At 45.0% G+C, this 22,102-nt stretch overlaps 1 protein-coding gene across 1 annotated transcript; it reads left to right on the forward strand.

Moving 5' to 3' along the window:
• The first annotated feature begins 2,094 nt into the window (after positions 1–2,094).
• KCNJ5 (potassium voltage-gated channel subfamily J member 5) lies at positions 2,095–21,967 on the forward strand. Its single transcript, XM_024209636.2, has 2 exons — positions 2,095–3,034; positions 21,621–21,967. The coding sequence occupies exons 1-2, from the start codon at positions 2,095–2,097 to the stop codon at positions 21,965–21,967; spliced, it is 1,287 nt and encodes a 428-aa protein (XP_024065404.1).
• Positions 21,968–22,102: the final 135 nt, after the last annotated feature.

A 22,102-nucleotide genomic window follows, 5' to 3' on the forward strand; every position in this document is an offset into this window, starting at 1 on the left:
AAGTGGACACTTTTTTTTTTCCTTTCCACACCCCTCAAGCAACCAGAACCTGTTTTGGTTTTTAGGTTTCAATAATTAGGTTTTTAGATTAATAAAAAAAAGGGGGGCAAGCAAAGAAAGAATAAAGGGAAAGTCTCTATCCAGTGTGTTTCTTCTGCACCTATCTCCACTGCACTGAACCACTGTTTCTATGCAGATTCTCCACTGACGTGCACCTGCCACTGGCATTTACAAAGGGAGGGTAAACGGACCCTGCCATTCTGACACCCACACTGGGCACAGATGTCAATGGACACGCATTATGCAAGGCGGCAGAGAATCAGACCTGACGTTGCAAGAGAGTTAAAGGGGCAGTACACAGAAAACATTAGGCTAATAGCTACATAGCTCACTCTGCCACCAGTCATCACCAGGCAGGCTCTGCAATGCTGGGTATTCTGATGCTTCAGTGCCGGGAGGGCAGGAGAGTTTGGTAAATGATGGCAGAGGAGAAGTTGGGTCCAGCTGCCCACTGGCTATAGCTGCAGTAACAGTATTTCTCTTCTCCCCCTTTGCAGAGGGGGACACCTGGTGGCAGTAACATCTCCCTTTCATGTGCTTCCTTCTCCCGTATAGGAAAAACTCTGCTGAGGGAGCCAACTTGCCATCACTGGGACTAGAACCCAGGTCTTCTAGACTCTCAGTCTCTTGCTCTAACTACAAAGGCAGGTTGTTATCTTGGCTCAGGTGACTAGTCAATCCCTGGCACCCATGCTGTAGTGAACCAGTAGACGTGGCTCCATCAATAAACTCTGGCTGCTTTTTGGAAATGCTGATTTTGGTTGATTTATGTAGCTTTGATACAAGGGGTAAGAGAAATTCCCTGCTGGGAATTGCAGAACTGGCTGCAATACAGTGGAAGCAGAAATTCGCTGCCTCGTTTATTTGTCTTTCTGCTTCCTTCCCACCCACCCTTAATACTTTTTTATATTGAAAAACTGAAACCACTTTGCTCAGCCTTAAGCTTTGTCTTTCCCAAGACACTCTTAATTGTATCTCTGTACCTCTTCCCATTCGCAGATGCATAAGAAGATTAAAGATAGAACTGTAATAGATTTGGTTAGGTTTTAATAAGATTTGCTAAGGACACTGCAGAGAGCGCATATCATGGAGAATGTTGCTACTCTTTCTCTTTGATATACTGACGGCTTCTTAGGCAGCTCTGCACAGGAAACTCTTTCTCTTCCCTGAGTTTGAAGATGGAATTCTTGATTTTCAATAGAAGAAATAGTTTCCATTAAAGAAAGCAATATCTACTTTATAATTTTAATGTTCGGTGAAGATGATTTTACATTGTAACCTGACAGGAGTGACGGGCGCTCATATCATCCTCTGTTTATAATTAGTCAAGAAAAGATTTTGACAAAGACCATGGGCCTTTTAGAAGAGATCTAAGAAACTAGATTTTTCAAAAGTGACTAGTGATTTTGGGTACCTGACTTGAGTTGCCTTCAAGGGCGTCTGATTTGCCGAAGGTTGGTGTTCGGCACTTTCTGTAAACCAGCCCCTTCAAGGTCTCTTAAGTTGAGCCCCCAAAAATTGAGGCACCAGAAATCACTAGTCCCTTTGGAAAATGTCCAAATTGTCTTCACTTCTCATCCCTCCCTGCCTTGTATAAAAGAAGCCTAAAGAGCTTTTATTTAAAAAAAAAAAAGTATTGACCCAAATCCGTAACAAGGTACGTGCAAACTTACTACCAAGGGAAAGGGGCCATTCAAAGCAAGTAGTTCACCACTCCTGCTTCACTCCGTTAGCATTCTCTATAAATGAGGTCATGATAAAGGTGTTAAATAATTACTTCTCATTATTTAACCTTAAAAGAGGCATCAAAAATAATACCAGAAGAAGGGAATGGCCCTACCAAAAAGCTCCTCTCATGCAGGATGCACTTGTGCCCAGCATTCTATGATTAGGAGACAAAGCGTTTCAATATGGTGTCAATGTTGCACGGTGTGCTATCACCCCTTTGTGTAATCTGACAGCAGCACTGGTTTGGCAAAGCTATTTTCCCGATGTCTTAAATGTTGTTTCCTTTTACCCTGCCCTAGCCCAACTATGGCTGGAGATTCTAGGATCTTCATGAACCAGGACATGGAAATTGGAGTCACACCCATGGATCCCAAGAAGTTTCCCAGACAGCCGCGGGACTATGTCCCTATCGCCACTGACCGAACCCGTCTCCTGGCAGCAGAAATCAAGAAGCCGCGCCAGCGTTACATGGAGAAGAGTGGCAAATGCAATGTGCACCATGGAAATGTCCATGAAACCTACCGGTACCTTAGCGACCTCTTCACTACTCTGGTGGACCTCAAGTGGCGCTTTAACCTCCTTGTCTTTACCATGGTTTATACTGTCACATGGTTGTTTTTTGGGTTCATTTGGTGGCTTATTGCCTACATCCGGGGAGATCTGGACCATCTCGAAGATGAGAACTGGATCCCCTGTGTTGAAAATCTCAGTGGATTTGTCTCCGCATTTCTGTTTTCCATTGAGACCGAGACCACAATTGGGTACGGCTACAGGGTTATCACTGAAAAGTGCCCCGAGGGCATCATACTGCTCCTGATTCAGGCTATTCTAGGCTCCATTGTCAATGCGTTCATGGTAGGGTGCATGTTTGTCAAAATCAGCCAACCAAAGAAAAGGGCCGAGACCCTCATGTTTTCCAACAATGCAGTGATTTCTATCAGGGATGAGAAGCTCTGTCTAATGTTCCGGGTCGGGGACCTGCGGAATTCCCACATTGTTGAGGCTTCCATTAGAGCCAAGTTGATCAAGTCCAAACAGACCAAAGAAGGGGAGTTTATCCCCTTGAACCAAACGGACATCAACGTGGGCTTTGATACGGGGGACGACAGGCTATTCCTGGTTTCACCACTCATCATCTCACACGAAATCAACGAGAAGAGCCCCTTCTGGGAGATGTCCCGTGCCCAGCTGGAGAAGGAGGAGTTTGAAATCGTGGTCATCTTGGAAGGAATGGTCGAAGCAACAGGTAAGCTTTGCCAAAAATAACCAGCACAGAGCAAAAAGACAATGCAGCTGGAATTAAAATGTCAACATTTGCCAATGACACCTAGGCTAAGAATATGGGTCTTTGTCCCCCGCTCCTCCTAGGGGCTGGTACATATAAGTGAGATGAGTCTTATACAGCTTCTAAATACAAGAGGGGGTTCTGTGTGACATCACACTAAGCATGGGAGGGGGACCCAGTTTGGGGAGAAGTAAGAATGCCCATGTACTTTGTCCACAACTCAAAGCAAACCTGGACTTTCAATGTTCCGAAGTGTTTGGCTAAAAGGCCATCTCTGGCTCCCACCCAGAGGGAGCTAAAGGAGAGCTTCTGTGGCCCTCTACCCAACATGCTCTTCTTAATTGTGTAGTAGGTATGGTGGTCTAGTAGTTAGGGTGATGGGCTGGTTTTTAAGAGACCTGGGTTTGATTCCTGACATTCTTCTGCTGGAAGCCATTAGCCAGAAGCTGGGAATGGGCAATAGGGGATGGATCACTTGATGATTACCTCTTCTGTTCATTCCCTCTGGGGCACCTGACATTGGCCAGTGTTGGAAGACAGGATACTGGGCTGCGTGGACCTTTGATCTAACCAGTATGGCTGTTTTTATGTTTTAGCTCAAATAGTTGTGACTGAGGCATTTAGTTCTGTAAGTCCTGGGTTCAACCCCAACTGTTGTCATAGTTCTATCCTGTATTTAAAATAGGCTATGACTGAGCTATTTTAGATATCTATTGTTACTGTTCAGTGATGATCCCTCTGCCGTCAGTCACCACTCTGATGGAGGAGGAGAAGGGTAGATATTTGTTACCCTTTACATTTTCACCAGCGGGGTTAAACTAAACGTTTCAGAAGCATAGCAGCTTTCTTGTGTGTGTCAAGCATAATCATTAGGTGTGTTGGAACAACAGATGCAGAGCTGGAGTTAAATGGGGATTGTGATGTTCTAGTCTGGAATAGTCGCCCAAGGGAACTGGTGGGAGGTTTGTTGCCTGGGTCATTTTAAACCGGACTGAGCAAAGCAAAGGGGTATACGCTGTAGGAAACCATCAACTCTGCACTAGCTAGAAGTGACCTAATTAGAGAGGGGGCCGAACAGTCACAGAGTCCTGATTTTGAATACTCCCATGTTCAGCCTGTTTTGGATCTGAGGGTTTGGTTGGGGACCTTATCTTTTGACTATGGGTCTTTTTCCATCTCTTGTGTCTAATAATCTATTTAAAACCAAGAATTCTGGTAGAATCTCTATACACCGAGTACTGGTTGCGATATAGGACAGAACTGGCCAAAAACTGGATTGAGGGTCAGTAGTCTAAAATGGCTATTAATTTGTATTTACTTTATTTGCATGTATGTAGTATATCTCATGATACATTATAGGTACATGATAAAAGATACTTGATTTCTTCACAAACCTCTTTACAATTATGCAGAAAATACATCTCAATGAGGATCAGAGAGAGAATATGTACAGATCATTTCCCCCCTACTACAGTACAACCACCTCTAGGTGGAATGTAGCAGCCGTTAAACAGCACAGAACAGCACCATGTAACAGATAGGATGGGAGAGATATGGCTGGCTGAGCTTTCTTTCCACGCCAAAGCCTCATTGCACATGGATGTGTGGTGCCAAATCTGCAGCTAAAAGCAGTGCTGACTTTCTCAAGGGGAGTTTGAAGAGGGTGCAGAGAGACAGAAAACAGACAAGTGTTATGCAGTGTCATCGGGTGTCACCCGGTGTCAATCAATTGAGTCCCAGTGTCCTCCCATGGATAGGTGTTTCCGGACAGTTCTTCCCAAAACTGGAATGCAAAAGTATTTGTAGCACAACATGAAATTATTCAGTGTCTTTAAATCCCCGTCTCACTTTCCAGCAAGTATGAAAAGGCAGATGCATAAGGGAGTCCTTTTAGATCAGAGGGGCTGGAAACAGTCTGAACTCCCTGGAACACAGGAAGTGACTACTTGTTGGCTACTGTAACATCTGTTCCTGATGATTCCCTATGCAACACTAAATATACACGCACCCATTTTCTAGGGCACATTGTTTGTGGAGTGCTCTGTGTAAGGTGGAAAGCGTGTCTCTCTCACCAACAGAAGTGGGTCCGGTAAAAGACGTCATTTCACCCACCTTGTCTCTCTAACATCCTGGGACCGACACAGCTACAATACTGCATACAAGTTGTCTCCATGTCATTTTCTTCCTACCTCACCTTAATAGCTGGCATCACGCTAAGCATGGAAGGGGGACCCAGTATGGGGAGAAGAACTCCCATGTGCTTTGTCAAAGCAAACTTGGACTTTCAACATTCTGAAGTGTTTGGCTAAAGGCCCATCTTCGTCTCCCACCCAGAGGGAGCTGGAGGAGAGCATCTGGGGCCCTCTACCCAACACTCTCTTCTTAACGGTGTGTTTGGCACCGTGGCCTAGTAGTTAGGGTAGTGAACTGGGTTTTAAGAGACCTGGGTTTGATTCTTGGCATACTTCTGCTGGAGGCCTCCGGGTCTCTATTTCTGGCTATTCTGCTGACTCTCGGTGTAACCTTTGGTCCCTAAAGTAACCTTTCTGAGACCCAGTATCAGATGGGGGAAATGCCTGCCTACCCCACCCCAGGAGTGCTCTGAGTATTAAAGTGCTGGGTGAGTTGTGAAGGGCAGGGCAGGTCTTTCAATGCTCCCTGGAATAGGGTAGGGGTATCTGCAGCCATGTCTGTCCTAAGTGTAGCCTGTAGGGGGCACTACCCAGCCAGCAGCATGGAGCGTTAGGAATTAAGTCCCAGCTGGGGAATTCAGAGTTGGCTCAGTGAGGCTGGGAAGCAGAGATGCACCTGAGCCTTGGTAAGTTCAGGGCCTTAGAGTGTGGTAGGGCTAATATCAGGAGAGAGGAAGGCATTGTTATCTAGAAGCAAGGACCAAGCCTTCTGGAGGCAGAAGAGCCACCGTTAGTATTGTGCGTTTATAGGAAGATCAGCCTTTTGGTGTTTAAGGGGTTAAGCCACAGGAGAGGACTGAGGTTGGTGACTGGGATGAGTTTGGGGGAAGGGTTAGCCCTGTACAGATGGACTCTGAAATGCCAGAGAGGGCTTTTTAACTTAACCTGAGTCCCCTGCAAAGTTTCTCTCCCTGCCCCAGTGTTACTATCATGCCTTACTGGTGGTGCTTGAATGGGCTGCAGTTATTCCTGACTCTTAAAACAACCTTCACCATACCACTTGGTGCTTTAGCTTCCAAGTTTAAGGGGGCTAGGGGTGGAAAAGCTAACTTCTATGAAATTCTCTCCTCCCTCCCTGGTGGCATTCAAGAGCCACTTCTGCGGCCCCCAGAGATATCTGTTACCATAATTGTGTCGGGAATACTCAAATGGACAAATAAGCAGGTTTTTAACCAATCAAACGCTAATTAAATATGACTGCATTGTGCCTTGACCCTGCCAAATCTCTGAGCACAGACAGTCCCAGAGATGGGAGAGCACTGGCTGCCTATTTCAGAGTGTGCTTTAGCACAGATGCAAGCAACCCGCTGGTGAAAATTGGCAGAGCTACGTGGGGTTCACTGGAGCTAGTCCAAGAGTTCCAACCGTTTCACCCAATCAGCTGCAAACGGGTTTGATTACTTCCCGTTTATGGCTATCATGCCGTTCGCCACCAGGGGGCTCCATAATTCCCTAGAACAGGGGTTCTCAACCCTTGGGTCAGGACCCAACATTGGGTCGCCAGAATGTTTCAAAGGGGCATGTGGCAGCTCCTGTCCCACGGGGCTGGCTGGACTCGCCTCCCTGCTCCACGCACTGCAATCTCTTGGGTCCCAGCACCACTCAAGTTTGGCCCAGCTGTCATAATGAGGGGAGCCCGGGTAGGCCAAATTTGAGTGAGTGGCTCTGCAACATCATCAGCCAGGTCACAGCTCCACTCACACAAGTTTGGTCCAATCAGGCTGCCGGGGACAAACCTGAGCAGCGGTGCAGCCACGGAGATTGCACCGCATGGATCGGAGAGCAAAGCCTAGTCCGCCCCACAGCAAAGGAGCTGCAGGAACCATCATTGTGGGATGAGTGCCGGGCAGGATGCAAGCCCCCGCTCCCCCCCCATACACACACACACAGGGGACAGGACCTGACCAAAACCACACCAGGGCTTCCAACCCCAGACTATTTGCTGGGTCGCGACAGGCCATAAACATTTACAAATGGGTCCTGAGCTCCAAAAAGGTTGAGAATCACTGGCCTAGAAGGTTTTACTCCAAGAACTCACAGCAAGAGTCACCTACCGGGGCAGACTTTGCTGCAACAGGGCCTAGAGGAAGACGATCCCTCAAACCGCTGGATCCCAGACCATCCCTGGCTTTCAAATTGTCAGCCACACCTCAGAAGCAAACAGGACACCAGGACAAAGACAAGCACAGGTGGTGCCCCCAGCTTCTTTCCTTGGTCTTCGGGTGGGTAGCGGCCCTCAGCAATAGCTGCAGCTTCCAAGCAGAGTTTGAGGATAGTCCTGAATCGATTACATGGCAGCAGTGTAACCTATTTGCAATGCATGCAAGGGCTAATGTAGCATTACTAGGGTGTATTCTTTTACCCGCGGTATATTGTAGAGATGGGCCAATATGCAGATCTGGATGCGAACATTACCAAAGCTCATGAGAATTGGAATGGCAGATTCTACTTAGAGACCATATCGAGTGTATTGGGCTGTAGTGTAGTGTGTTGGTTGTGTGTCTCATTGGTGTAAGAGTGCAGTAGAATAACACTATGTTATAGCTACTAGCAATCCGGGCCCAATTTTCCACTCATTTACAGCAGTATAAATCAGGAGTCGCTCTACTGATGTCAATACAGTTACAGCAGTGTAAAACAAAAGGCAAATCAAGTGCCTCGCCTAGACACTCTTGCGCATTATAAAAAATAACAGCATTTCAGGGTGTTATAGAGGAGAGCGATTGATAATGGAATTTTATTTGGTAGTCCTGGGTTGACTGATATCAAAGAGAGCCCTGCACTGCAGTTGGAGGTTAATACCTAGAAGTACCTCAGTGGCCCAAGGCCCATTTCACGATCACAAATTAGCACCATCAAGTCCTGGTTGAATAGATACCCTGCAGCTTTAGACTGTACTTCCTCTGACAAAAAGCTCAGCCACTGCTAATGATGTGCAAAAGGAAGTCATTACCAGTAACAACCTCAAAATGAAAAGCATGGCAGAGGAATTGGATTGCTTTACAAATGGACTCCTCTCCCAGTGGGATTGCCCAGACCTGGGTGTAATGACATTAAGGAGCTTGGATCTATGGAAATTAATTACTCCCGTCTCAGGAGACAGTGGCGTATCTGCTGTTAAACCCAAAATATGGAGCTGGAAGAGCCCTTCCCGCTGGGTCTAGGGCTGGGCGGACGTCAGAGTGCGCCAAGGTTTGACTAAAGCATTCAGAATCCAGGTGGCTTTCTGTATGGCTCATGTGTAGCGTGGTGGGGAGACATCTCACCAGAACAGGGTGTCCTGAAATAATGCAGTGTGTATCTCTAGTTTGGGGCTTTTGCTAAGACTGCCCAGGAATGAGCTTATACTCAAATAAATTTGTTAGTCTCTAAGGTGCCACAAGTACTCCTGTTCTTTTTGCCCAGGAATGGTTCATCCTTGTGATTTTCGTGAGATGAACTCCTGCTATTAGGAACTGAATGAAGGTCCTCAATTTAGAATATTGCATAGACAAATGAACAATACTTGGTCCCTGTCAATGTAATTAGATCCCCTTTTTTTTTTTTTTTCTATGTTAATTATTTCCTGATATACTGCTTTTACTTGACCTGGGTGGCATTCTAAGCTAGGGCAGTGACAAAGTTAGCCCTGTTACAGCTGACTGCTAGGTACAATATTTATACAGGTGGCCTGATATTTGGAGATGAGGCTAGAACCTGTCAGTGGTAGATAGGTTGATGTTGGAGAGACCAGACCTAATGAAATGAACACTGCAGACAGGCATATTAATAATTAGTTTACTTTTGGTTTACATGGAAGCTTATTGAATACAAAATTGCTCCAGTTAGACTAGATGGGAAGAGCTGCTAGTCCTCATTTCTGCAGTCACATTTCAGAGAACTATAAAAATGGCAGCCTCGTGGGGCTCAATGGTTATTGTTTCTCAATCACCGCAGAGCAATTCGCTCCGTTTACAAGGAGCAAAAAACATTGGTTGGGATTTTTAAAAAACTAAGGAATTTAGAGACACGGCTCCTACTGAAAGTCACTGGGAGCAGAGGACCAAATTTTAAAGGTATTTAGATGCCTGAAGAAGCAGTTAAAGACCCAGTAGGATTTTCAAAAGCACCTAGACACCTAACTCCTATTGATTTCAGTGGGAGATAGGCACTTTTGAAAATCCCACTGGGCACCTATCTGCATCTTCAAAAAAAGAACGGGAGTACTTGTGGCACCTTAAAGACTAACAAATTTATTTGAGCATAAGCTTTCATGGGCTACAGCCCACTTCATCGGATGCAAGCCCACGAAAGCTTATGCTCAAATAAATGTATTAGTCTCTAAGGTGCCACAAGTACTCCTGTTCTTTTTGCGGATACAGACTAACACGGCTGCTACCCTGAAACCTATCTGTATCTTAAGCACCTAAATACTTCTGAGGATCTGGGCCTGAGTATGTACCACCCTGAGCCTGCTTTTAAAATCCCACCCCATTATTTCTACCTGCCAGTGCTACCAACTCAATCTGGGATCCGAGAGCAATGCTGGGTTCTTTCCTTCTCACACATGGCTGTCCGCACTAGAAGTGCAGCAGGCCAAATTGTGCCCTTGTTATCACCTGTGTTATCCTATTAGCCTGCAGGAAGAGGGCACCGATGTAGCTAATTAGAACTAAACCATTGTATTGATGACGCAGAAGAAGGAATAGACTGCAGCTCCCTCTCCCAGAACTGGGTTGGTTCTGCATTGGCTGGCATGGGTACAAATTAGTGGAAACTCACTTTAGTCCCTGCAAGAGAGACATAGTGGTTGAGGTAATATCTTTTATTGGACCAACGTCTCTTGGTGAAAGAGACAAGCTTTCCAGCTGCACCGAGCTCTTCTTCAGGTCACTGCAGTCACCAACATATGTGACTATACACCTACCGGGTGAGGAAGAAGGTAATATTGGTTTAGTCATTTTTTCAAAGCACTTCAGGACTGATTTTCAAAGATATTAGGTGCCTAAAGATGCCCATTGGCACTTAATGGGGTTTTCAAAAACCCCGAAGCAGGTTAGGCACCTCCCTGCCATTGAAAGTCAATGAGACTTAGGTGCCTATATTTATGAGATAATTTTGAAAATCCCAGTAGGGGCCTAGCTGAATTTTTAAGATCCTAAATACCTTTGACAATCAGGCCCTTCAAGCCTGACCACTGCACCATATAAATGGCTAGAGGCATAAGCACATAACTAGAACTGGTCAAAAAATCGTGAATATTTTTTCATTAACATTTTGTGGGGAAAATGTTTATTGCAATTTCCAAAAGTTTCAACCAGCTGTAGGGGAAAAAATTAACCACTAATTCCCACTCACACTCCAGTTTTCATCCCTGCCCCATTTCCATCAGACACACTCCCTTGCTGTAGCATTAGTCCTATCTAAAGCAGCATCATGTACAAACAGTAGATCAGTTTGTGTGCCTTGGCACTACTGGCTCCAACGCTTTGAAAACACTAGAGAAAGGCTCAGTTCCTGGGCAGACCTGTGCTGATTATTCCCTGAGTGAAATGACTGTAGCAGGGGCTAAATCAATACAGGTGACAAGCATTCCAGCATCCAGTGCTGCTTTTATGGGCATCTTGAAAGCCACAGAATCACTTACAGTACCAGCTTAATGAATTGGGCACAGCAATGACTTTAGGGAGTTAATTCTCCCTTGCCTTATCTTAAAGGTATACTTGTAAAGATTGGTTGGTCCAAATTTGACTTGCAAGGGAAGAAAATGGGAAGGAATCTGTTTGTAAAGTTCATGCAATTTTACTTTCAATGCTCTTTCTTTCTTTCTCTCTCACCCCATGGCAACAAAAATCCAAAGTCGGTAGTCCCAGTCCACTGACAGAATTAGGCTGGCCTGTTGTGAGCCATAAACATGGATGTGCCACTGACCTCTTCATTGCTTAATAGAAGAGAGAGAGTATGAAGCAATGCTGCCAGAGACTAAAAAGCAGTCGAAAGCCAATCCCCCACGTGCACTCAGCTTCATCTGAGTTGTGAGATGAACGACTTGGCTGATTCAATTAGAGAACATTAGAGAGCCCAGCTTTTTCCCCTTAAGCCATCATTCCCTATGATGAAGGAGTCTGCGTATCTTATAAGTCTTTCTGGATGAGTCTTGTTTCCCTCACATCTTTTATCCTCCTCTCCTCCTTCGCTGACAATTAACCAAAGATTGATTTATCAATATAGCTACCTTGCAAACCTCATTCGGTGCCTACCGTCGTCTTCGTCTTCTTAGCGTATGCGCAATGTGCCTCAGGTGACTCGTGACCAGGATTCATCTCCGAATTTGGTCTGCTGGTTGGATCATTAGCTTCCGCGGTCCAGGTACTGACGGGGAACGCAACATGAATGCTGATCCATGCCCCCTTGCCTACCAGTGCTGTTGCCTTAATGTGATGCTAGGTGATCACTGGGCATTCAGGAGCCATCAAGACATCTTATTTCACCGCTGGTGTTCACTGGTTTTCTTTGACTCCCCCCCCCCTTACATTAAATAGACAGTTGGAGATAATAGAGCTGACTTGTTAATCCAGTGACCCAATACAGTATTAGCACACGGTTTCAAAAGGACAGAACTTTACTTAGACATAGTTGGAAGGAAGATGGTCTAATGGTTCGAGCAATTGGCTGTGAGTCGGGACTCCTGGGTTTTATTCCTCATGCTGTCACTGTGTGTCCTTGGGCAAATCACACCCTTTCTGCGTCCCAGTTCATCCATTTTAAAAAAGGATAGAATAATATTCCCCTCCTGCCAAGGTAGAACAGTGTGAAATAATCACAATGAAGCTTGAAAGTTGAGGGATTTGCATTTCAGTCTGATGTCCTGAAAGTAATCAAACTTTGCATGCAAAACACAGTAAAATTAGCACTAGCTTGTTGGTTGGTTTTGCTTATCCAAAGGATCATTTTCATTCTTAAAAATGTGCATCAGTAAAAAGGGCATTATAGTACCTTCCTCTCACAAAGGGGGTATTGTGATGTAAACTGATTCATATTTGTAAATGTCTTTGCTATCCCTGGCTTCGAGGTGTGGGAATGAAGTAGAACTAGATTACCACCGACTTGCCCTGAAAAGAGTGCTCTTGCTGAACTATTTTAGCTGCTTATTAAGGGCTTTCCCTTCACCCTTCGCCTGGTCCTTGTAACACAGACAGAAAGCAGAAGACTGGAAGTCCTAAGTGCAGGCAATGTGATGTTTATTCGGGTTAGTTTCAAGCAAGCATATCCATAGCTCTGACACCGCAGAGCCTTTCTTCCCAGTGTCCCAGGTTCCCCCTCCTTAGCAGGCATAATTATACTTGTAGTGTCTGCCCTTGGTCCCACCCCTTACAATTTATGGCCATGTTCCGTTTTGGAAGGTCATGAGTCGGGGGCTTCAGTACCACCTCTTTTGTATCCCATGGGAGGGGTAAGGAGTGAGGTTGTGCTTCAGTCAGGGACAGGCATTTCTTTGGCTTTTAGTGTTTTGTATCCTCCTCCATCCCCTCGCCCCTGCTGACTGGTTGCTTGACCTTGGCTCGAGATAGGAGTCGTATATTAAACTCCCACCAAAACCAGCAAAACTTTAGCTCTATCTCTTATCTTTTCTCACTAACAAACCCATCTGGCTGGGCAGAAGCAACACACAGTGTCTTTGGTCTTTGTTCACACATATTAGTAAGAATATAAAAATATTAAAAGTTAAATGGGCAAACAAGACCCAAAATTCTCTCAGGCAAATATACAGGCCTGACTACTACATTATCATCACTAACATGCCTAACGGTGCTTATATGGCTCCCTTTACCATAGTATCTGAGCATCTCCCCATCTTTAAAATACATCCAATACCACTGGGAGGTAGGACAGTAAGGTACCTAAATAAATGTTGACAATCTGGGCCTATGTGATTTACAAGGTCACAGAAGTGATATCTGTGACAGAGCAGAGGATTAAACCCAGGTCTCTCACCTAACCCCTGACCCATCCTTGCTCTCTCACAGAGCAACACATTTCAGTGCAATTGAAATTTCAGTTCATTTGTTCCTCTGACAAATCCAAGGGTCTGATCTTTGAGGCGATATGTCAACCTTGTGCCACCGCTTCCTGAAACATAACAAGGCAAGAAATGATTGATTAAATGATATAGTAGAGCATCAGTAATTTAATAAAGTGAAGTCATAATATAAAGAAGTGAATGTGGTCTCTCTCTCTCTCTCTGTCTCTCTCTCTCTTTTTAGTTTGCCAAGTTTGCTATCTCTGTAAACTTTTTTGCATATTCCATTTCATTGCCTACATTAGACCCTTACCTCTTTTGACTTTCCAACACCCAAGAGCATTCCCGCGCCTGGAGAGCATTCAGAAAAATTAAAATTTCAGTCTTCCCCTCTGGCATGAAAATCAAAGCGAATCAAGTACAGACGTGTCCTCCTCCAAAGAAGATGTGCAGAAATAATTGGGGGACCATGCTCCCACCTTCTAATATTCCTTTTGAAGTCAGAGGAACAATATTGGTTTTGTCATAGGCCAGGGTGTTCTTTGGACTAATTAGTATAAATGGCCCAGCACTTTCTACAACCATTTGAGCGATACTTCAGCATCTTTGATGCTAATTTAAGGACGTGTATTGCTTAATTAGAATAATAGGATTTTAAATATTGATAACTATTCCCTGCCACCCTAGCTAGCCATCAGTGTCCATTCCACACCATCTTCTCTCTCCATGCTTTGTCCAGTCCCACTGTAGGTGAAATTCACCCCTGAGGACTTAAATGGCACATTGGCCTTGCACTAGCCCTCTGAACAGGGGTGAATTTCACTCTCCATATGTGTAAAAAGACTTTGTCATTAATTTGCTGTACAGGAAAAAGAGAGGAATGGACAGAGCTGGGAAATTCATTCAGTATGTGTGTGTGGGGGTGGGGCGGGATTACCAGTAACGCCTGGGTCTTCATTGTAAAAAGAGCCCATCTAGCATCGCAAGCGTAGAATTAGCATCCACATGACGTCAGATAACAGCTTAGAGCTCAGTGTGATGCTCTGTACCTCGGGGGAGCACCCAGCACCCCCATGTTCATCCTTGTAAAATTATTGTGTGGTTTCCAATGCAAAGTTTGTCATGTTGGGTGTCTTCGGAAGGCTCATGATCTACTGAGCATTGTTGTTACAGTAAGGTTATAGGTTATAATTTCATGTATGTAGTTATGAGGCTGAAAATGTATCCTCATGGCTTAAAATAAGCCCAGACAAAACTCTCCAAGAGCTGAGAGGCAGTTCACACCACATCAGGGCATGTACGGGACAAACTCAGTCCAGCCTCACAGGAACAAAGGACGCTGGCCTAGGCAGCAACAAAAGAATCTGTTGGACTCCCAAAGGAGTCACCCCCCTTCCTTTGGTCAGATGAGGTAATGCTCACCTGACTCTGAAGCGGGGGGGGGGAGGGGCAAAGCCAAGAGGGAAGAAAGAACATGCTAAAAGGGAGAGACGTTTGCCATGCTCTTCCTCTCTCTCCCACCTACATCTTCAGACACCACATCAAGCGATTGAAGCACTGATCAAAGGGGAGAGCCAGGCTGAAGAGCAACCAGCCAGCCTGTGGTGAGAAGCATCTAAGTTTGTAAGGGCATTGAAAGTGTTAAGATCAGCTTAGAATGCATTTTGCTTTTATTTCATTTGACCAAATCCAACTTGTTATGCTTTGACTTATAATCACTTAAAATCTATCTTTATAGTTAATAAATCTGTTTGTTTATTTTATCTGAAGCAGTGCGTTTGGTTTGAAGTGTGTCAGAGGCTCCCCTTGGGATAACAAGCCTGATACATATCAATTTCTTTGTTAAATTGACAAACTCAGATAAGCTTGCAGCGTCCAGCGGGCATAACTGGGCACTGCAAGACGGAGGTTTCGAGAGTTGTGTCTGGGACCGGAGATATTGGCTAGTGTCATTCGGTTGCACAATCCAAGGAGCAGCTTACATGCCAGAGGCTGTGCGTGAACAGCCCCGGAGTGGGGGTTCTCACCGCAGAGCAGGGTAAGGCTGGCTCCCAGAGTCAAGGATTGGAGTGACCTAGCAGATCACCGGTCCAGATAACACCAGAGGGGAACGTCACAGTCAGCTCTATGGCATTTAAATAAAAAAAAGTTAATTTTATGCTGGTGAAAAATTTTGGCTTGACAGCCCTAGAGGCTGGATGTTTATATCCACTGAGCAGGTCTAGCCAGGTGGCAGTAGTGAAATCTTTCCCTACCACCATCCCGTTGATGTGCTTCAAATTAAACTTCTTAATCTAGGGTACTGCTAGTTAATTCTCCATGATCCATTCAATACTTGTCCTCTGTAATGAAATAGCCAACAAGGTTGCTATCTGCGATGGTATGTTTGATACAGGCATCTATGTCCTCCAACAACTAGACTAAGACCATCAACTAATCTGTAGCCAACCTAATGCCCATGAGATAGCAGCAACGTTGGCTGTTGCTGAATGGAGCTGGATTTGAACTGTGACCTAATAATTATATAAAAACCTGTCACTCATGAGCAATCTCCTGCAGAATTTTTCTTTTCTTAGCAATGTAACAGAGCCAGAGGCTTCTATTTTAGCTGCATAATCAGTGACATTGCAATCAGTGAAAGGTTCTGAAGTCTGCAGCCCCCATTGAGTACCTAGTGGGAAAAAACAGACTTCTTTCTGAGGGGGCCATCAAGATTCCCTTTCTTCTCTGCATATTAACATTCTCCCTTCTTTGAAATAGTGTGAGCAGCTTGATTCTGACTGATTTTGATGTCAAGAAAGTGTCTTCTTGGTACAGTTCCCTGACACCTATTTTACACACCAAAATTGCTTCTCCGTGACTTTCCCTGCTTTTGAATGTAATGAAAGAAACCTGTCTTTATTCATTTATTGGAAACCAGAAATCCAGCAGTTTATAAAACACAGCATGTATGGCTGCCCCATGTAGGAACATTCTCGACCTCTGACATTAATACTCTGAAGTCGGACTCTAGCCCAATTGACTAAAACTTCACCGCTGAAGATTGCAGGACAGTGCACTTAAAAATTTAAACCTCTACGAAAGTTTTATTACAGAACTTGAAACTGAGGAATACTCATCTGGCTTCTAGCTTTGCTACAAGCCTGAGACAGAGCACAGCCTCTTTGTAAAGGTGATGCATCTGGGCCCCGTTTTATGCAAAATTTATTCAGGTTACAACTTAGTTTCAATTTTATTTGCACTGAAACTCAAGCTGGTGACTGCAGAGAGGCGAAAGATCCAAAGCTTACATCTGAAAAGCCTGACATTTGAGGTTTTCCCATTTCATTTCAAATTGTCTAAAATCAACTGATTTTGCAGTTAAAAATTAGGCATACTTTTTTTCATTTTAAAATAGGACAATTTGTGAACCATTTCCATGGAAAATATGGTCATATGTTCCAGAAAAATAAATAAAATTAGAAAGTATTTTTTTCTGAAACTTATTCCAGATGAAAATGAATTTTCCCACATTTTGAATCTTTCATGCATTTGATCAAAGCATTTTTTTCATTCAAGTTTTCTCATTGAAATAAAATTTCTGGGTCACAAAATGCCCCAAAACAAAATTAAAAAGGGCAAAAAAATTACTCTCTCAAAGCTTTACTAGAAACTTCTTAAATCCAAAAGTTCATAATTACCCTCCATTTTGAGAACAAGGGCTAGGAAACTATGTCAGCACCAATGGCCTTCTGGGATTTCCCCCCCAAGGAATTCTGGAAGTTTGACACCTCCCACAATTCCTCTGCATGCTCAAAAGGCCTTTTGAAATCTCCCAAGAGCCAGTGCTTCAAGCAACTGTACTGGGGGCTATGGCCTATCTACTTAGAAAGCAGTGATACTTTAGAGGTGACGTACAACAATGGCAAAACGGCTGTGGTCCTTGTCTAAGGTGAACACAGTGCATTGTGGGTAATCATGTCAGTGAAGGTTTAGGTCTTTATTACAGATAAGGCCCGTGAAGTGAAACTGCTGATTTCTACTAATAACCACAGCCGAATTGGAAAGAGACTGGTCCAGCGAGGTACACTGCCCATTGCAGAGTTGTATTCTGAATGTTCAGCACGCACAGGGCCGAGGACGCATTGTGTGAGAGCGGAAAGCAGCTGCACCCCATTCTCTTAATGAAAATAAGGCTTATTGTTTTCAGCACCTTCACTGTCATCTTCTTTTAGCTAGAGGCAATAATTAGCTAGGGCCATTACAGACACATTAATTAGCCAGGCTGGAGAGCAGCACTTAAGGGAACATGCAGCCCTGACAATGCTGTTGTTTGCTGTGTGGTGTAGAGGTTGCCAGGCAGTCTGTCCCCATGCAATTAAATTCCGATGCACATGTGCAAAAAAAAAGAATATCTGAATGAGATTATGGAGTGATTGCAAGTTGTCTTATTGTGCTGGCTCTGTGCACCCCTAGGGTTACAAAAAGCAGATACTGCAGGAAGCCGGCAGTATGCAGTCCTCGGTGGATGAAACGTTTCCATTGTTCCTGTCTTAATTGAATACTTACAGCAGGAGATAAATGTGATTGTTTCTGTGGAGCTCAGGATCAGGGTGAGGTATTCCCCCAGGTAAAGGAGCTATTCCAAGGCAGAAGTTCCTTTTACATGTCTGAGGCTGACTCTCTCTGGTAGTAAGAGGGGACTCCCTTCTAATCTGATCATAAGCAAACTAGGGAAATGTGGTCTAGATGAAATTACTATAAGGTGGGTGCACAACTGGTTAAAAGATCATATTCAAAGAGTAGTTATCAATGGTCAAACTGGGAAGACGTATCAAGTGGCGTCCCACAGAGGTCAGTCCTGGGTCTGGTACTATTCAATATTTTCATTAATGACTTGGATAATGGAATGGAGAGTATGCTTATAAAATCTGTAGATGACACCAAGGGACAAGCACTTTGGAGGACAGGATTAGAATTTAAAACAACCTTGAAAAATTGTAGAATTGGTCTGAATTCAACAAGATGAAATTCAGTAAAGACAAGTACAAAGTACTACACTTAGGAAGGAAAAAACAAATGCACAACAAAATGGGGAATAATTGGCTAGGTGGTCGTACTGCTGAAAAGGATCTGGGGGTTATAGTGGATCACAAATTGCATATAAATCAACAATGTAATGCAGTTGCAAAAAAGGCTAATATTCTGGGTTCTAATAACGGGGAGGGATAGCTCAGTAGTTTGAGCATTGGCCTGCTAAACCCAGGGTTGTGAGTTCAATCAGTGAGGGGGCCATTTAGGGATATGGGGCAAAAATCTGTTGGATGATTTAATTGGGGATTCGTCCTGCTTTAAGCAGGGGGTTAGACTAGATGATCTCCTGAGGTCCCTTCCAACCCTGATATTCTATGATTCTAACAGAGTGTTGAATGTAAGACACAGGAGGTAATTGTCCTACTTTACTCAGCACTGGTGAGGACTCAGCTGGAGTACTGTGTCCAATTCTGGGCACCACACTTTAGGAAAGATGGGGACAAATTGGAGAGAGTCCACAGAAGAGCAACACAAATGATCAAAGGTTTAGAAAACCTGACTTATGAGGAAAGGTTAAAAAATCTGGGCATGGTTAGCCTTGAGAACAGAACATTGTGGGGGACCTAAGAACAGTCTTTAAGTACAGTGAGGGCTGTTATGGAGAACAGTTGATCATTGTCCTCCCTATGTCCAGTGAAGGTAGGACAAGAAGTAATGGGCTTAATCTGCAGCACAGGTGATTTAGGTTAGATATTAGCAAAATCTTTTGAACTATAAGGGTAGCTAAGGTCTGGAATAGACTTCCAAGGAAGGCTATGGCATCCCCATCCTTGGAAGATTTTAAGAACAGGTTGGACAAACACCTGCCAGGGATAGTCTAGGCTTACTTTGTCCAAGCTTAGCACCGGGGGGCTGGCCTAGATGACCTCTTGAGATCCTTTGAGCCCTACATTTCTATGATTCAAAGAGCTCTGAGATTTTATTATAGAACACAGTGCTCAGCAGTGGGAAAGCCATGCTAGGAGATGGCTCATCCACTAATAGTGCCTAATCCTGCGAGGGACAAAATGCCCTTTTCTCCCACTACCATTTCCGGGCATTTGGAGCCCGGCGGAAGCATTTATGTACTTTAGTGGATTCTAGTTATGTCCGAGGAGGAGCATTGCTCATTTTAGATCCAATTTCAGCCCTCTAAAGCCCAGATTCTCAAGGGTATTTAGGTACCTAACTCCCATTGAAATCAAAATCCAGCATGAGGTGCTAGATATGTAAAAGGTACCTTTGAGCCAGTCCTGGCATCTCAAATATGTACCACCAGGTTTTAAAATGGCTCTCAACAAAACCACTCACCAAGGGATAAGGAGGGTAGGTAGAAGCTAGTGTTATTTGGTGGTGGGTGGGGACGGTGGAGCGACCCACATCTCTTGGAGAAAAGCATGTGAGTACTCAGCAGCATGACAGGACCTGAGAGCTACATAAGTCTTCTGCTGTTGAAAGCCAACCTAGCATAAGGGAATGAATGTCAAGCACTGTCTATCCTTGATGGCGCAGTGCGGTAGCATCTATGTCTTGGCACTCGCTGGCTTGCCCATAAGAAGCTTGTTACTAGAGATCTGCCGACTGTTTTGTATAAAGCAAGGGTGGCCCTGTTCCTGAATGGTTGCCCAGATCTCAAACAGACCCTCTCCTCAAAGCTCAGAACAGTTGGGATAACTTTCCTCCTCCCTCATTTTATTTTTCACAGCAGCCTCTGCACTTCCTGGTTCCTGCCAGTCCAGGAAGCAGAAGTGCCAGAATACTGTGACTAACACTGTACTTGTTGTTCCTGCCTGGAAGCAAGTAATTCTGGAAATCTCCTCGCAAAGAATTGTGTGAGAAATTTCCAGCCCTATTTTGCAGCCCAATCCATGGATGAAGGGAAAGAAAACCAACGGAAAATACCCACAAATAAAACAGTACGGATGGGGTCCTGATGGACAGGCACAGCTCAGTCATGTTAATGTGAATTCCACAGGCGCTTCCAAAGGAGAAGGACCCTTGAGGCTGTGAGAGGAGAGAATGATAGCCAAGGCTGTTCTCAGCTCTGGGAGAAGAGGTACCTTATGTCTTCCCACACCTGAGCTCGACAGGATGGGGACATTTCCTAACCCAATTTGTTTGTCCCCTGATGTGCCCAGGACATATGGTATATTTCTCCCTGAACCATAAATGCCCTGGCACTAACATTTTCCCCCGTCACAGCCTTCATCTTATGGTAATGTCCTTTGGGTTGTGAGAAAGAGATCGGGGAGCGTTGGCTTGGAATTGAATTGAATAGATGTTTTGATCTCATTCCAGGCAGGCCTCTCTCTCACTCACCAATGAGAGTGTCGGGAAGTCAAACTTTCCACATCTCCCTGGAATGAATTCCAGAAGCATGACCCGGGTAATCCAAACAAAAGGCAAATATTTGGGACAGAATTCAGCCTTGTAATAGGCAGGTGATTTCATTTATTCCAAGACTGAATTTTTGCCCTTGAAAGGATTTTCTTCAGACTTCCCCAAAATATATAAATATGTAAAATAAGCACTCGTCCTTGGGCTGAGAACAAGCTTGACAAATTTCAGTCTCATTCAGTGGAAATTCTCCCATTGTCTTCGGTGGGCTTTGGTTCAGGCTCCTGTAGCTAGCTCTGGGCACCCAGTGCCTAGCACACGCAGGTGCTGTAGTGGAATGGCAGAGCAGGTGTTGCTGCAGGTGAGCTGAGTTTGATCAGGGAGAACTAGAATTGCAGGGGGCTGTGTAGGTCTCTGAGGGACTTCAACAGAGCAGTCGGGGGAACCAAAGTTAGATTAACAAGGTGCTGCATAAGCCAGGTCTGATGTGTTTTGGCAGAGCCGGGGGGAGTTCAGGGCTGGAATAGCGGAAACACTGCAGGTCAGGGATGAGGTGTATTTGCGGGGATGGTGCAATCCTAGCACTGGACTAGCCAGAAGGTCAAGACTGACCTGCATCAGCAGAGCAGTGAGGGGAGACAGGAATGTAGCACGGGGCCATGCCGGAACCACTCTGACCTATATTTAGTGCCATCAAACCTCATCCCCCTGTAAGACCCAGGTTCAGGATTGCAAACATCCCAGCTGTCTGCAGAAGCTGCAATGGGGCCATTCAGTTCCCTGTGTTTGAATACTCGGCTTTTTGTGCTACAGCCTGTTCTGAGGCTCGTTAAGAGAAGACCTTTTCCATGACCCAGAACCAGCAGGTATGGAAATCCACCAAAGCACTTGTAAATGGTAGCAGGATAGCGTGGGCATGCAATAGAGCTTTGCATTTAATATGCCTTTGTCTCCTCTCCTGACGCAGGGATGACTTGCCAGGCCCGGAGCTCCTACATGGACACGGAGGTGCTATGGGGACACCGCTTCACTCCCGTCCTCACCCTTGAGAAAGACTTTTATGAAGTCGACTACAACAGCTTCCACTGCACCTACGAAACCAACACCCCCACGTGCTGTGCCAAGGAGCTGGCCCAGTCTTTCCAAGAGGGCCGGCTCCTCCGCCACCTCTCCAGCGCCACCCTCCTGAGCGGGGGTGGGGAAGCAGAGACAGCAAAAGAGGAACAGGAGGTGGAAGAGGAAGGAAGGGAGGTGGCTGGGCTGAATGGAGCCAATGGAACAGCAGGAGAGGTGAAGGCAGATATGTCTGTATAACACGTGGATCTGTACTGGACAATAGACAATACATATGCTCCTACTGGAGAAACAGTGGGATCCAGTGGTTAGGGTACTAGCCTGGCAGTCAAGAGACATGGGTTTTATTCCCAGCTCTGCTACCCACCTTTGGGT

Source organism: Terrapene carolina, unplaced genomic scaffold (assembly GCF_002925995.2).
Source record: "Terrapene carolina triunguis isolate 2854851 unplaced genomic scaffold, T_m_triunguis-2.0 Scaffold374, whole genome shotgun sequence".
NCBI classification, from domain to species: Eukaryota; Metazoa; Chordata; order Testudines; family Emydidae; genus Terrapene; species Terrapene triunguis.

Bases quoted from the DNA above. Each gene is read 5' to 3' on its own strand.
- KCNJ5 (XM_024209636.2), top strand. From the start codon at position 2,095: ATGGCTGGAGATTCTAGGATCTTCATGAACCAGGACATGGAAATTGGA. The intron at 3,035-21,620 runs GTAAGCTTTGCC...CTCCTGACGCAG, and splicing joins AGGAATGGTCGAAGCAACAG to GGATGACTTGCCAGGCCCGG.